The sequence below is a fragment of the Pyrus communis genome, chromosome 9 (genome assembly GCF_963583255.1).
Source record: "Pyrus communis chromosome 9, drPyrComm1.1, whole genome shotgun sequence".
Taxonomy (NCBI): Eukaryota; Viridiplantae; Streptophyta; class Magnoliopsida; order Rosales; family Rosaceae; genus Pyrus; species Pyrus communis.
The window spans coordinates 8,710,618-8,727,445 of NC_084811.1; the positions used below are offsets into that span (position 1 = coordinate 8,710,618).

Below are 16,828 nucleotides of genomic sequence, written 5' to 3' on the forward strand. Positions count from 1 at the left end.
ATCCACTTGGTCTGCAAATGCTCCATATGCAAGCATCCACAAGGCAGCAGTAATTTTTTTGCTTAGGAAGGAGACCCATAACACCAAAAGCATCATTCTTTTGCACAAAGTAAGAATCATGGTTGCAAACAGCAATCATAATTTTGTTGAACAAATGTCGTTCCATTCTAAAACAACGTCTAAAGTACGTATCAGTGAATGCATTGTTACGAACAAAATAATTGTCCAAAAGATCCTTACCTCGTTGTTGCCTGCTTTTATCAATGTTTGCGGAACGGCTAGGCCTGCAGATATGAGTCACATCTTGGATGACTCGACGGGAATGTGAGGCTCTTTGGCTTCTTACTTCGTCATCTCTGCTTCTACGTTCTTCATCCTCATCTCTTCCGTCTCATTTTGGGCCACTTGGAAATTGAACATTTCTTCCCCTTGCTTAAACAATTCTTTTTCTTGCTCCTCAATTTCCTACAACATCCTTGAAGAAGAAGACATTGTAAGAAGAAAGTAGAAATTATGAATATTAATGATAGAGATTTTGATTTTGGTGAAGAATGAAGTAGAAACTATGAATAATGATAGAGATTTTGATTTTGGTGTGTGATTTCTTAGGATGGATCATGGATGGTGGGTTTATATGGAGGAAAAAGAAAGGATTAGGTTGTAGATAATACCACGTGGCATGCTATCATTCGTTCAAAATCTGATCGAAATCTATCCTCAAAGATTTGTAAATAGATTGTGACACGTGGTGCGACGTGATTGGTTAGAAATCTGATTGGAAATCTATCCTCAACAATTCTGAAAAGGTAACGACATGTGGCATGACGGTATTGAATAAAAATCTTATTGAAATCTATCACCAATAATTGTTTTTTCGGGTAATGACACGTAGCGCAACGAGAACTATTAAAAATCTTATCCGAAATTACAAATTAAATTATTTTGTATTATTTTATAAAATAAAAAATACTAATATTTTATTGTCTATTGCTGGCTATTCAATTTAAGGGTGAAGATGCAAAAAGCAGTTACTGTTCATTAAAGGCAATTACTATTCATTGGGTGGATTCAATAGTGAGTAGCCCTAGAGGGCCTTTGCAACGCTGAAGTTGCTCTAATGTTCGACGTAGAAGGCCAGCGACCAGTTGCTAATTATGATGTTCATACGTGAGTCATGGCATGGCCACAACACCTACTCCTTGTGCACTGCTACAACGTCGACAAGTCATTTGGCCTCCTCCTAGTACTAGACGCCACCAAAGTCCGATCGATATTGAATGACATTGACGGTGCCGTGTAACAGTCGCACTTTTCATTTAGTTACAAAACCCCAACAGGTCCTAAAGCACCTTCCCAACAATAAATTCAGCCGATTTTATTATATCGACTTAATTATATTTACAACTCTAAAAATCAATTTGAGTCTCACTTAATCTTATCACTCTATTTAGACCATCTCCAACCCTTGAAGTGAAACCTAAAATTTTTAGCTCAGAAAATTTAGATTTTAACCCGTAAACAACCTTTCTATTCCAACTCTTCTGGCCTAAATTTTTTAGCCCGAAATTATTAAAGAATAAAATTTGGCTAATTTTTTCTTTTAAGTAATTTAAAAAAAAATAATAATAAGTACACTATCCTAATTTAATTTTATGAACATATTAACCTAAAAATATTTAGATTCCAATAAATATTAAAAAAAATCACTACATTTAGGTGAATTTTTTAAATTATTTTAATTGTTGGATTTAAAATTGGACCGTTAGATCTTTTTTATACTGTTGGATTTGATCATATTAGCTATCAGCTGGTGGATTCAATAAATATATAAATATAAAACAAACAAAAAAATTTGAACGTGGATCGTTGGATGAACCAACAACCCATTTAAATGTGGCCGCACGATCAGAAAAAGAGCTGTTAGGCTCATGATTGCCAGCAAACAGCCAGGGGACAAGCCTACATGGGTGGGGTCCGGCTGCTGCTTCCGTGGAGCGTGCAAGGGTTTAGGTGAGTGAGAGATGGGCATTTGGGCTTCACTTTCTGTTTTCCACTCTCACATATGGGCTGCACCACTAATTTTGGGCTAAATCTTGGAGGGAATTTGAGTTTTGTTTAGGTTTTAACATTTAACTCAATTTTAGAACAATGGTTGGAGAGAAAATGAGGGGAATAGAAGGGAAAATTTAGGACTTACTCCAAGGGTTGGAGTTGGTCTTATGTCTCGCTTTGACTTTTATTGTCAAAATCCTTAACAAGTATGTTAAACTGTTTATGTGGCACAAATAAACAGAGTCAACGCTAAGATGTGTGTCACATGTCTTAACAACAATGGGTCTTAATTGTGCAATATAAACATTGGCGATTGTGTTAACTTGTCACGCCCTGATCCCGACATACGTCCAGGATCGATACGTGACGTCACCAAATACCCGTATATCTAACATACCCCGCCTCCTAAATATATACATAGTATCATTCAAGATCCAGATGCATAATAATTTTTCGTATACTTTATGGCTGCATCTAACCTCTTCGTTAGACTACCTATGTACCCTCATTAGGGATCAAGCCATTCATAGTTCAAGTTCTCTATAACTCGACATATAACACGATTCGTTCAAGCCAAAAAGGCATAACATTTCTCAATCAAACATTTGGACTTGACAAGCATGAATTATTCAATTCAAGCTACATAATAACCCACATGATAATCAAGGTTTCTATTTCATCCATCATATACATCATTATGTTTCAACATAATCGTGCAGGCGGTGATCATCCAACGCGGATATACCAGGCATGATCACTCCTGAATACGTAGGGTCCCCCATCGCGGATATACTAAGCAGGACCATCCATGTACCTTTGCTACATGGTGCAATAACTTCAACACACAACTTAACCACATCTCAACCTCTATGAGTTTCAAGGTAGTCATCTACACCATCAACTTCTCAAGGCCATCACTAATATGTCACACAAGCATATAGGTGCTACAAGATACTCCAAATAGGGTTCTAGGATAACCTTATCATAAAAAAATAATCATACACATCAATCACAGTACTAAAAGATAATTAAACTCAAATATATCTCAACCATCATCAGTACACAAGCCAATTCATGTTTAATAACATAGTCTATGGCTAATATATAAAATCACATTTCAATACAAATCCCATTTATAAGACCAAGACATATTCACATATGATATTAATAAAAGAAAATAAGTTAATATCCATATCTCATATACTCAAGTCACTCTCTAACCAATGTAAGCCCACTAGACTTCAATTAGTCTCCCGTAGTATTAATTTTAGTATTTAGAACGTTTCGAGACATGTTGACCAAAAGTCAATTCTTGGTCAACAGTAGGATCCACAACGCTATAAAATTTGATCCAGAAGATCCGCACATCATAATCTAGATCCGTAACTTCTTAAGGTCCACATTATTCTCAAAGAACAACATACTAAAATCTCATCGCGATCCGACAGTCGGATCTCCGCCAATTACTAAAGTTAGGTGGCGATCAACAATTTACTTTACAAACTTAAAAAACCAATTTGGGAAGATCCGCACGTCATATTACCGATCCTTAAGTTCCTAACATCCTCAAATATTACTTATTATAATTTCTTAAAGTTTGGTGACGATCCAACGGTCGGATCATCGATTTATATTTTGACCTATTCACATATCGAAATGAAGCTAAGTCCAGACAATCAATTTACGTCATCCGTATATCAAACATGAACTCATGGCATCTAAAAGTGCTTAAAAAGACATCATCGGCCCACAGGCCACGCGCCGCCGCATGCGCCGCTGCGGGTGGCGGTCGGCCGCCCCAGCTCGCCGGAAAAATCCAACTATTTCCAAAAATTACCAAAATTTACTGGAATGAAGATCTTAATGAGTAGAGTAAATTTTATACCTACGGCCAAGGTCAATTTGGCCGGAAAACACCCCAAACTGGCCACAAACTGCCGGAACCCTAAGGTGGGTGTGCTTCGAATTCGGCTTCCAATCGAACTCCGACACCTTCAACACCGCTTGGGCTTTGTTCCTGGGATTGAGGGGAGTCTTTTGGTGGTGGTCATGGACGGTGAAACTTGCCGGAGCCATCGGAAAAAGGGATAAAGCCGCCGGAACACTCGTGGGTTGGTGGCTTCGAACAGGAAAAATGGGAAAGAAATTGGGAAATCTAACACTACAAAGATGTAGGGCTCATCAAGAGCTTTCCATGGACACTAAGATCACTCAAAACGGAGTTCAGATGAAGGAGATACAAGCGGGTCAAGTGTGTGGGTTAATGAGTCCAATTCAACCCCAAAACAGGTTAGCAGCAGCCCTTTCTCCTTCTCTTTTTTTTTTTCCTCCTTATTGGTTCATTTCTAATCTCCTTCACCGGTTCCCTTAACCCAAATATATATTTGGATCTTTTACCCTCTAGTGGAAATTAAATAATTTTCACAACCTAAAGTTTCACAACTTCAAATGTCTGTAACTATACCGTCATAACTCGGACTCTCAAACGGCTTTCGCTTATGCGCTCGTGGCTTCGAGACCTATTTGAAAATGTTACTTGTGACCTCAAAATGTCAACGAGTAAATAATAATTTTCCAAATTTCACCCTTCGTACCTAGTTTAATTGAAATCTAATTTCAAATAAACTAATATAAATTCTCGAAAAATAATATAAAATCTCAATAATACAAATACGTAGATTATAACAGTGAAATCCATGAACGGAATTTCACATTACTAATTTTGGAAAATTAAATAAAAGTTGAAGTTTGAGATTTAAATATCATGAATGATGAGTTCAATACTAATTTATTCGTCTTTTTTTTACTATATTTCTAAACAAAGATTTTACAATTAAACATCATAAACTCCAAAACACAGTAAAAAGTCCAAAAGTTAAAAGGGCCTCGAATTGGAGAAAATTTTCATTATGTCCGAAATATGGATAATACACCATGTGTTTTTATACAAGTGATGAGAAATTTTATTTTTTAAGTTATTAACTCTTTAACACACATATTTTATATAGTGACACGGGGTGTACCACCCTGTGTTCCTGTCACATTGAAAAATCTCTCATCGAATTTGTTGAGAATTGAGTCCTATATTGATGGGAGGAAAGACATTGCATGAACTTATAAGAGGTTGGGCTACTTCCCATATTGTCAATTGGTTTTATAATGAAACCTCAACTTTCTTTATGGTATTAGAGCATGTTGTTTCATGTGTGAAGCCAATCAGCTACACACGCTCCACGTTATCTCGTTATATTGTCCACGTGTTAGAGTTGAAAATTCGTCACACGTGAGGGGGCGTATTGAGAATTGAGTCCTACATTAATGGGAGGAGGAATTTTGCATAAGTTTATAAGAAGTTGTACTATTCTCTATATTACCAATTAATTTTATAATGAAACCTCAACTTTTTTTCATAATTGAGTTTGAAGTTACGCTATCATAAATAAGCGTATTATTATCTACCAACAATCAACCCACCGTAATAACATCTCATGTAATTTTGTTTGCTTTGCCTCTGCATCTTTGTCTTTGCCCTCTAGAAGTTTTCAATTCTGTATGTTCCAAATTGCTATAAATAAAAGCAAGAGAGTCCTTCATAACCCAGTTTGTCTTTCACATATTCTTTTGCTTTTGACAAAAAGGAGAAGGGAAAAACAATACTCTGAGCTTCTCTGCCTCTGGAGTTCTGTGGTTGGTTGGTTGGTTAGTTTTGTGAGATTTTTGGAAGATGGGTTTCTTTGAATTGGTGACGGGAAAACGAGGGCCAAGTGGGTTTGGATCAGCTTCCACTGCTGAGCAGGTTACTGAAGGAGTTGATGCATCCAGCCTTACCGCCATTGTTACTGGTCAGTTCTATTTGCACCTTGTTTTTCTTTGCAGTTATGGGGATTTTCTATGGTCCGGAATATCTTATACCCATGATTTTTTAACCTTTAAATTTTTTGTCCAAGATACAATAATCAAGATCTAAACCTAGTATAGAATATTTAGACCAAACCCAACTCAGGGCTAAATGCTATTTTTTTAGGTTTTATTCCCCTTCCAACCCAACCCAACCCAATACACGCTAAATGTGTGGGCTAAAAGCTAAAAGTCAAACAAAAACCAAATTCCTTTTAGGATTTAGCCTAGAAAATGGTGTGGGCATCACCAGCAGGGCCCCACCCACATGGGCATGTTTCTCAGGATTTATTGAATCCAATGGCTAAAATCGAATATAATCAAATCTAACGGTTCAAATTTAAAGTCAACAACTAAAATAATTAAAAAAATTATTTAACTCAAAATTCACCCAAATTTAGTGATTTTTCAATATTTATTGAAATTTAAATATTTTTAGGTTAAAATGTTCATAAAATTAAATTATGATAGTGTACATATTTTTTTTTAAATTACTTTAAAAGAAAAATTAGTCTAAATTTATTCTTTAATAATCTCAGGCTAAAAAATTTAAACCAAAAAGGTTAGAGTAGAAAAACTATTTCTAAGCTAAAACCTAAATTTTATAAGCTAAAAGTTTTAGATTTTAACCGAGAGGTTGAAGATGGTCTTAGGGCCACCATAAAATTTCCGTTTCGTCTCTCTTTCCGGCTTTTTCTTCTTTTGTGGTGTTAATTGTTGGGCTATTTGAGAGTACCAATCTGGAGGACAGACAAATATATTTGGTTTCGTCCGGATTGATTATTTATCATTAAAAATAAGTCTTATTTGTATAAATCTAGCTCTGTCGGTAAAGAAATTGTTTTGTCATGTTTTTTGCCCGTCCTTGTTTTACCAAGAACAATTATAGACATGGTTGTGAGGATTTGGAAAGGGTAAATTTATTCACACACTTCTTTTTAATTTTTATAATTCAATATTCTTTAATTCATTTGATTCAGATTTCAGAAATTAAGAAGCATGTGTAAAAGATAAAAAGAAATGTATCCATAGCACTGTTTAAAAATTATCCCACTTTTAAAGTTACGGAGCTTTTGCTTGAGCTGATACGGGTTGACTATTCTTTCCAATTTCCATTTATAAAATTAGTTTGGTGGAATATTTAAATTCTTTCATGGATCAGAGCTAAGTTTGTCGACATATAAAATCTATATTTGATACACACGTCACCTTACATGTTTGGCGTGTAACCTCTTCTTTCTTACACAATTAAACATGAAATTAAAAGCGGTAGTATGGCTTTTGAATGTAAATTTTGGGCAACTAATTAATAAAAACTTACATATCTGGACCACTACATTTAAGTGGGCAATTAACCTTAGTGCTGTGATAATATGTAAAAATCAGTGTTTTAAAAATCGGTCAAGATGCAGGATTGTAGTCAATCATCGGGATTAATGCAAAATCGGGACAGAAATTAGGCGGGCGCCGAGGCGGCCTGAGCGGCCCTTGGGCGGCCTGGGTGGCCTAGGCGGTCTGGGAATTTCAATTTTTTCTATGTTTGAACTTGAGAAAGGATGAATGCAGATTAGCTGTGTTCTGGTTTTTCTAGACTTCATGCTTCTGGTCATTGTTCTTGTGAAGAGGAAGAAGATGAGAGAAAATTAGTTTCTCTCTCTTCCTTCCACACCCACGTAATCACTTTTAAACTATTTAATTTTTTTTTTTCTGTCCATTCAAGTTAAAAGCTGTCAGTCCATCCATAGCATTAAGTGCTATTAATTTTTTTATCATTAAAAAAGCATAGATTGTCAGCCTTATCAGTTCATAGCATTAAGTGCTATTGATTTTTTCGACTTGTTAGATACGCATTTTTTTATTCTTTTACTATTTTATTCAGAGATTTCATATAAGTATAATTTTTTATAAGTATCAGTATACACTTATTTACAAGATATACAAGAAATTTACCTAAATTCACCTAGGCGCTAGGCGTCAGCCCACCGCTCAACTAGCGCCTAGCGTTTTTTAGAACCTTGTAAAAATATGACTCTTGTATTGATTTGTGCAAAATATTATAATATCTAGGGTTACCTAAATTATGAATTCTATATAAATTACAATTGGAATTTACATTTCTGCAATACATGCAATAATTATGGAATTCCGGAATGATTAATTTAACACTTACTAAGATGCTTCTTTCTTGTATTAATGACAAACTTTGCTGTTTCTGTCATTGTAAACTGCAGGAGGAGCTAGTGGGATTGGGTTAGAGACTGCAAGGGTGTTGGCACTCCGCGGAGCTCATATCATCATCGCCGCCAGAAACCTTGAGGCTGCAAGTGAAGCTAAACAGCTTATTCTTAAAGACAATCATACAGCTCGAATCGATGTTCTGAAACTTAACCTCAGCTCTATCAAGTCTGTTAGATCATTTGTCAACAGCTTCAACGCTCTCGATCTCCCTCTCAGCCTCTTAATGTGATAAATTCTATCCCTTTAACATTTTTCAGTTTCTTCAGTTTTATAAAATTATATGTATTGGTTTTGTATATGTTGCAGAAACAATGCTGGTGTTATGTTCTGCCCCTTCCAGCTTTCAGAAGATGGAATAGAGATGCACTTTGCAACCAATCATCTTGGTAATTTTCTACTACTATCTCTTTCTGTTGTTATGATCTATCTAATTAGTAGTTAGTTTTCGAATTGTTTTGGTGTCGCGTGTTCTACTAAAGACTAAAGTACTGGGTTGAATTGTTTTTCTTTAAACTGTAACGTTATTCCACTTATTGAAATCTAGTTAATTCCAATTACCTATTTTACAGGTCATTTTCTGTTAACGAACCTTCTCCTTGAGAAAATGAAGACTACTGCTAAAACTACTGGTGTGGAAGGCAGAATTGTGAATCTATCATCGCTTGCTCATGCAGGCACTTATAAAGGCGGGATTCGATTCGACAAAATCAATGATCCAGATAGGTAAGTAATGACATCTTTTTCCATGTTTTGATTGTTTATAAACAGCTAGCTCTAGCTCACTATTCTGTAACTCCATTTCTTGTGTCCTTCAGTTACTCCACGATAAATGCATACGGGCAATCCAAATTAGCAAACTTACTGCATGCCAATGAGCTCTCTCGTCGATTGCAGGTGATTCTTTTACCTATATTGCGTCCATTACCCTCTTTTGATCCTTTAATAAGATGGCTTATCACCGTGGATATCGATTCTTTTGATTAAGCTCGTAAGCATATTATGATAAAGCATTTTATATAACGACAACAATCTAATTTTCTATTATTTATTGTTCACTCTACTCACTGTAGTAAAGGATAGTTCTTTTTACTTCTAGATGAATGCTTGACACTTCATTCGGGCTCAGAAGTCGGTAACTTGTGCTCCATAGGACTCACAATATACACTGGGAGACACGTGTAGTGGGGCTGGGAGATTCATAACTAAAACGAGTAGGTTGTCTTTGCCAAAGATCTGTCCCTGTGTATTAAAAGTCACCAATGTTTTCGTACGGACCCAATGATAATTAGGTCGAGTGGTAATTCGGTATTCAATATAGGACGTTGCTTGTCTTTCTCACTCTCACTGCACAAACTTCGTAATTTCAATCATTCATTTTATTTATTATTATTTAAAAATATTTTTTATAAATATTTTATTTGTAAGAATGATTGTTAAGTGATGATAAAGATAATAAATGATTCGGTATATGAAATTTGTTCGATAATAGATAACGTTATGTTGTTTGTTAAAAAAATAACTCTTTACATGTAAAGTCCTAAGTATTATCTTTGATTTTATAGGAAGAAATCTTGAGAGTTCGAATGTTAATTCTCCTTTTCTAAGAAAAAGCATTAGTAGTGGGGAGACTTTTAAAGTCAATTATTGTCCTTTTTTTTTTGATCCATCAATCACTGTCCTTCCTTAAGTGGAATTTTCCTTTGTGCCCTCGCAAGTCAAGAACTCTCTCCAAAGATGCGACATGTAATTTGTGATGTCGATCAACCACAAATAGAAGGCAAGTCAAGTTTCTGCTCTTAAATGTTATCCTGTTTGCCGTGTTTGTGCAGGAAGAAGGTGTGAGCATTACAGTCAACTCTGTCCACCCCGGATTGATCATGACACCTCTCATGAGACATAATCCTCTTTTGATGAGTATGTTAATGTTACACTCTATCCAATTCCTACCTAATACAAGAGCGATTATCTTGCATGTTCGACATACTAAGCGATATAGACCGCAGTGTATCAAATTAATCTACTTAAGTTATAAGACGTGTTACTGTTTTACTTACATAATTTGATCGTATTTCTTTTGCAGAGGCTTTTAAGATGTTCACCTTCTGCATGTGGAAGAATGTACCTCAGGTGATTAATTAATTTAATCTCTTTGTTTTAGCAGAGAGATTAAAATGTTATTACCTGGCTTGTTATGTTATTGTTTTTTTTCAGGGAGCAGCTACAACATCGTATGTAGCTCTGCACCCAAAGTTGAAAGGTGTGACCGGAAAATACTATGCCGACTGCAATGAGACGGAACCCAGCAAAGATGCCGGTGATGAAAACTTGGCCAAAAAGCTTTGGGACTTCAGCAACAAGTTGATTGATGGAGCTTCCGAAATCTGAATCTTGGAAGTATCTTTATGTGCAGTCTGTGATAACATTAGTCTATATGGTTAAAGGTCGGATAAACTTACATACGACCGGAATACTAAGATCTAGGTCATCGCATGAATAGTTTGGATTGATTTTGAAATATTTTCACTTTGTCATCGTTGTATCAATGTTATTTCCCGTAAAGCATAAGTTTGTTGGATAATAGGTGCCATTGTATGATTCATAGTGATTGGAACCTTGGTGAAAATTTGGGACCAAATCTCATAAAATGGCTTTCTATTCCTAAAATAAAATCAAAAGTAGTAAGTATAAAAGTATAAAATGACACACACCCTTTTTTTGTTATATGCACATGTAATCATTTTCGTTGTTTTCATTTGATTTATTTAATTCAACAACCAGAAATAAAGAAGTCTAAAAAGAATGAAAATCAGCTCAATTCTTTTAAACTTTATGATATTATTTATAATTTGGATGTGAGAACTTTCTGACATTGAAAAAATAAAAATTTAAAGAACCACTAGATTAAAAACTAATGGTTCTTTCACGATTCAGTTTATCGATGAACTAAGTATATTTCACATCTTGCCATATATGGAATATTTACTTGCAACGTGTATGTAAATTATTTTGAATTTTGACTTCTCATAGGTTTCCAAAGACCAGAGCATAAACAATGAATCAAACCTTGTTATATTCTCATAATTTCATTCATGAACCTATTTATCCAAAAAATAAAAAATAAAAAAAGAACAGTAAACACCTAAAATTGTAAGTCGAAGCCAAACTGCCCAGCTCAATGGACCTCATCTGCCTCCCACAAACCTACAGCTCTAATCAGGTAAGAAGAGGCAGCCACCACGACCGCCGCGAAAACAGGAGGCACGATGAAATCGATGCGGACTTGCTGAACAGGTGAGCCGGCAGGCACAGGATGTCTCCCGACACGTCTGATGGAATCCTGATCGACCCTTCCGAGCCGCAGACTAGGGAGAACTTAGACGTCGACGAAATGGCGAACATGAAGGCAACCTCGGGAGAGAAAGAGGCCACAGCCACTGTCAGAGTGAGCAATGTGGTCCACATGACGGTGTAGATAAGCACTGGCCAGCGCGGGGAGAGGCGCGTAACGGTGGAGGTGAGGAAGGAGCGGAGCATTGCGTTGGTCGGGGTTTTTGGGGGAGAGGAGTAGTGAGGTTGGGAATTTATATGCATGTGTAGGGTCAGAGAGTGAAGGACTCAGAGTTAAAAGTGAGGGAGAGAGGAGAGAGGAGTTGAACGACTGTGTGAACGTTGGAGTTTAGGTGGGAGAAAGATGGGAAGTGGCAACAATTCGTTGACTGCTCTCATATTTGTTTTGGTGGGTGATGACTCAATTTTATATTATATATTTAATCTTATTTTTAATATATTTTGGTTATTAGTTTGGAAGAAATTTGATACTTTGAATTATATTTTTAGTATAGGACTTTGGACTTTCTCTGGATCAAAACATAATCAAATGGACGAATTTTGGAGTAATTCCAATTAGAGGATGTTCGTGAGTCACTTGGATTGATCATGTCAAAATTTGGACTTTTTCTACCCAGCGATGATTTTCTGGCAATAAAATAAAAGAGCAGTGCGCGGTGCTGGAATAGTAACGTTTTGGGCTTGTATTGCATTTTTGGAGCCCAAGATGACCTCGGATGGTTTCATGGCCTTCTGGAGATGTGTTCAGAACGTCATGATCTTTAAAGTAAGCTATCTTGGGCCGGATTTGGAGGAGATTTGAGGCTAAAACGTGGTTGGATATTTTCTATGTGGATTCTCCTAGTTTAATTATGACTCCATTTTCTAAGTTATTTTATTTTTTATTTAGTTTCCTAATTGGAGAAAAAGACAAGGGTTTGTGCGATAGCTAAAGGGGATTTTAAGGCTTTTGCGGTTCTTAGTTTTCTTTCTACGCCTTCTTTTATGCAACTTTGGAGACAGTGAGTAATTGCTAAGGTTCTTGGAGATTTTCTACTTTAAGGTGTTTTCATTCCTTTTATTCTTGATAATATTTTCTATGATTTCAATTATGAATATGCGTAACTAATTCCTTTTGCTAGGGCGAAGCCTTGAGCCTTAGCATGAATATGTGATTTTCATTTAATTGCTTATAATTGATCGCATGCACACTTTGAATTATTGATCACTATTTTAAACTATCTAATTTTCTTAATGCCTGATCACCATTAGGATCTTTAGAAAATTAATTTGATGCAATTTTAGTCTGAAGGTTCCCTGAAATTGACGATGGCTTCTTGTGGTTAATAATTGTAATTTCACTTAAGATGAACACCATGACAATGGCTTCGAATGATTTAATAATACATGTGGAGAACGACCTTGCGACAACTGTTTATACTACAATAATCTTGTCATTCTTGCAAGTAATATAGGAGCTTTCAACCCTTTTGCGTGTGTGGTAAAATCTCTATCGGTGGGTATTTTCTATTTTGCTTCATATTAATTTTTTAATTTTCTTTTTTGAAGAAACCACATTCATTCATCAATGAAAACATTTTATAAGTGGTAGATTGTCATGGTGGTTATAATATTTTTCATCAATTCATTGCACTTTGGGTTCAAAGTTCAAACTCTCATTCTCCCCTTAATGTAGATTAATCTACAATTTTGTTTATACTGGAAAAATAAAAAATAAAAAATAAAAAAAAGATAGCTAAATCTAAACTCAATGCTATTGAATATAAGTCCCACATCGGGAAGTTAAGAAAATAATATCCAATACATAAGTATATGGTTCCACTCCTAATAACACTAAGATCTTTTATGATAAAACCTAACATTTAATAATAAATGATTAAATTATAACAATATTAATGAGATTAGGACCAGACCGGTGGCACTAGTAGAAAAAACAACTTGCGTGCGACGAAAGAATTTGTCGCGCAAGAATACTTAGCGCGACGAATAATTGTTGTCGTCGCGTAAAGTCAACGCGGGGTAATTTTATTTGGTGCGAAAAACTTGCGCGACAAAAGGGCTTTTGCGGTACCAATTGTTCATCGTGCAAGTTCCAGTCAGCTTTTACCATTTAATGCAGGTGAATTAGAGGACATTTCATAGATATGTTTGTGCGACAAAGCCTTCGTCACTCAAAGATCCTAACTTTGCTATAAATAGGCGCTTCTACTATCCTTATTCTTCACAATTCTGTTATCCTTATTCTTCACAATTCTGTTCGTGCTGAGATGGCGGATAAAAGCAACAATAAGAGTGTGCGCGACGCCAACCCGCATGATTTGAGAAAGCATTTTGAGTTTGCTTATGCGATTGTTGTAGCTATGGGGAATAATTGTCCCACTGCTGAGTGGCGTTCTTGGAAAGATGTGTCCGGAAATGTGAAGAAGGCTGTAATGGATGAACTATTAGTAAGTATATTGTTGATGGATCAATAATGAAGTTTATGAAATTTTTAGTTATATGTTGGAATTAATTATTTGCATATATGTGTAACAGTGTAAGTATGTTTTTGATGATGAATCGAAAGAACAATTGATGAAGTTGTTGGAGGATGCATTGGAGGGAGGTTACAATCGATGGCGTTATGAAGTCTGGTGGAATGGAGCAGGATCATCCAAATAGTAGATTAAAATTTATGTTTTGTATGATAATATTTAAATTTCAGGTTTTTTTTTAATTATTTTTTTTATAATTTATCTATTGACTTAATTAGGTTTCAATTCCTGTTAGGTTTTTTTATTGAGACCTAATGTAAGCACCCTAGCTATCTTCGGTTTATATGTGTTTTTAATCTTTAATGAATATCGTATATGCTGAAAATAATTATATGGATTAAGCCATTAATTATTTGTAGAATAAATATTTAAGTTATTAACTATTTATAGAATAATATTTTAGGTATTAATTATTTAAAGAATAAATATTTAAAGTATTAATTAATTTTAGAATAAATATTAAGGTATTAAATCGTTTGTGAATATTTGTTTGTAATTATAAAGTTTACGTAAGCATAGATATCTATGTTTACATAAACTTTGTAATTACAGTTATTTTATTTGTCGCGCAATATATTGCGCGATGATACTTCGTCGCGTAAGATATTTTGGTGCGACAAATCCATGTGTTTGTCGTGCAAAACACGGTTAGACTACATTCAAACCTTCCAATTTATTGCATTGTGCGATGATACTTCGTCGCGTAAGATATTTTGGTGCGACAAATCCATGTGTTTGTCGTGCAAAGCACGGTTAGACTACATTCAAACCTTCCAATTTATTGCACATTTATGACGCATTTTGCACGATGGATTTAGATGTTTGTGCGATGAATATTTCGTCACGAAGGTGTCCTAGTGCTATATAATCAAGGTTTCAGAGATGTAGTTTTCAAAAAAAAATTGTTTCAAAAAAACTGGCTGATTTTGGAGAAGTTCTGGCAAAAAGAAAGTTGTTGTGCGATTAGAGAGGTATAGATGGAAGCAAGTGCCGTACTTTGAAGGCAAAAATTTGGCTGAGGCGTATGCCGAATTTAAGCATGACATTGGGAATTTGGTGCGGAGGGATTGCTCTGCCGAGTTTGAATCTTGGAAAAAGATTCCTGAAGAGTTGAAGAAATCCATGCTGAAAGAGTTATCGGTAAGTTTATGGTAAATAATGAACAATTATTTTTGTTAAAACGTAATATTTTTTAAATTACTAATTTATTGTTATTGGCATTAATGTAGGTTCATTGGGATGTTGATGAAACCAATCAGAAGCAATTTATGTGGATGGACTTTTCAAGCAGAGTTTTCGGCAGTGGAAGTTTGATGTGTTGCGGGCGAGGAAAGATTGAAGTTGATGAGAGTTGTTTTTTATTTTTATTTTTTAAATAAGATTTTGTGGACTTTATATTTAATTTAATGACTAAATATATATTATGTGGATGAGTATTGATATTTTCATTGATTATAATTTCTATTTGGGATAGTAAATTAGTTTTGTTAATTAATTTAATGTTTAATTAGGTTTGAGTTTTTTTATGTATAATAAAATAAAATTTTACAATACATACAAATAAAGAAGAAAAACATAAAAAAATTAAAAAAAAAAAAATATGCATTGCGCAACGAATGTTTCTTTTTCGTCACGCAAATGGCATTTGAGCGACGAAGATCTTTTTTGTCGCACAAATGCCATTTGAGCAACAAAAACCTTTTTCGTTGCGCAAAGATATCTTACACGACGAATTACATGTTTCATCGCGCAAAATCGTTCGTCCTTTTTAATCTAGATTCTGCCATGTGCAGAGGCAAACTGCAAAAAAATTGCAGATTGTGCCTCTGCACTCATCCCTTCGATTTTGCTCAATCCAACATCCGTCATTTCCATTTTATCTCACTTTCATCATCTAATACTCCCTCCATCTTCTTCTCTAGGTTGATCGAGCTATCTTGGTGTGTTTGGTAAGCGTTTTTTATCGTTACGGTAAAAGTATTAATGTAAATTCATACTAACGCCATTAATTTCGTTGCCTATAGGGATATTGTGTGTGATTAGCGATTGGTGGATAATGATTGAGAAGGCATTTTCTTCGTTTTATTTTTTAAACATATAAAATTAATTAAATTATGTTGAACTTAGTTTGTTATGTTTATATTGTGTTATGAAATTATATGCATATTATGTTGTTAAATTTGTATGTGACGTACAAATATGTGTTGTGATGAACGGAGTTAATTGAAATTAACTTCGTACTTGTTTTTTATTTTTAGTAAAACTTAGTTTCCCGTTTGAGGATTAGTTGGATTTCGTGCATGGATGCGAAAGCATGACTGCATTGTGACAACCCGTCCCTAATTTTAAGTTTTATAAATTTTAAAATAGTGATTTTAAGAGAATGCCCCTAAAGGCAAAGATTTTGACTTTCGTTGACCGTCAGTTAGAAAGACGTAGGACTTATTCTTTTAGCGTATTCTTGTAGTACTCGTCACTACGAGTGCTTAGGAGAAAGCAGTTTGCGAATTCGGGTTTTAATAGTATAGTTACGGACATGTGAAGTTGTTTTACTAATGTATGGATTTGAAATTAATTAAAACTCCCACCATGTGGGAATTGTAACCAATAAGAAATTAGGGAGGAAAGAGTGGACCAATCAAAGACAAAGGACAAGGGACAAATTAGAAGAAGAAAAAAAAGAGGGGGGGGGGGGGGGTAGCTAATCAGGAAGGAGGATTTCCCTCTTCCCGTCGACAACACCCACGACAAAACCGATT

The 16,828-nt window shown here is 35.1% G+C and overlaps 1 protein-coding gene across 1 annotated transcript; it reads left to right on the forward strand.

Moving 5' to 3' along the window:
• Positions 1-5,752: 5,752 nt before the first annotated feature.
• Positions 5,753-10,762, forward strand: LOC137746033 (short-chain dehydrogenase TIC 32 B, chloroplastic-like). The gene is made up of 8 exons (XM_068486080.1): positions 5,753-5,894; positions 8,181-8,412; positions 8,494-8,573; positions 8,757-8,910; positions 9,003-9,081; positions 10,017-10,101; positions 10,268-10,314; positions 10,399-10,762. The coding sequence occupies exons 1-8, from the start codon at positions 5,777-5,779 to the stop codon at positions 10,570-10,572; spliced, it is 969 nt and encodes a 322-aa protein (XP_068342181.1). The 5' UTR covers positions 5,753-5,776; the 3' UTR covers positions 10,573-10,762.
• The last annotated feature ends 6,066 nt before the right edge of the window (positions 10,763-16,828 follow it).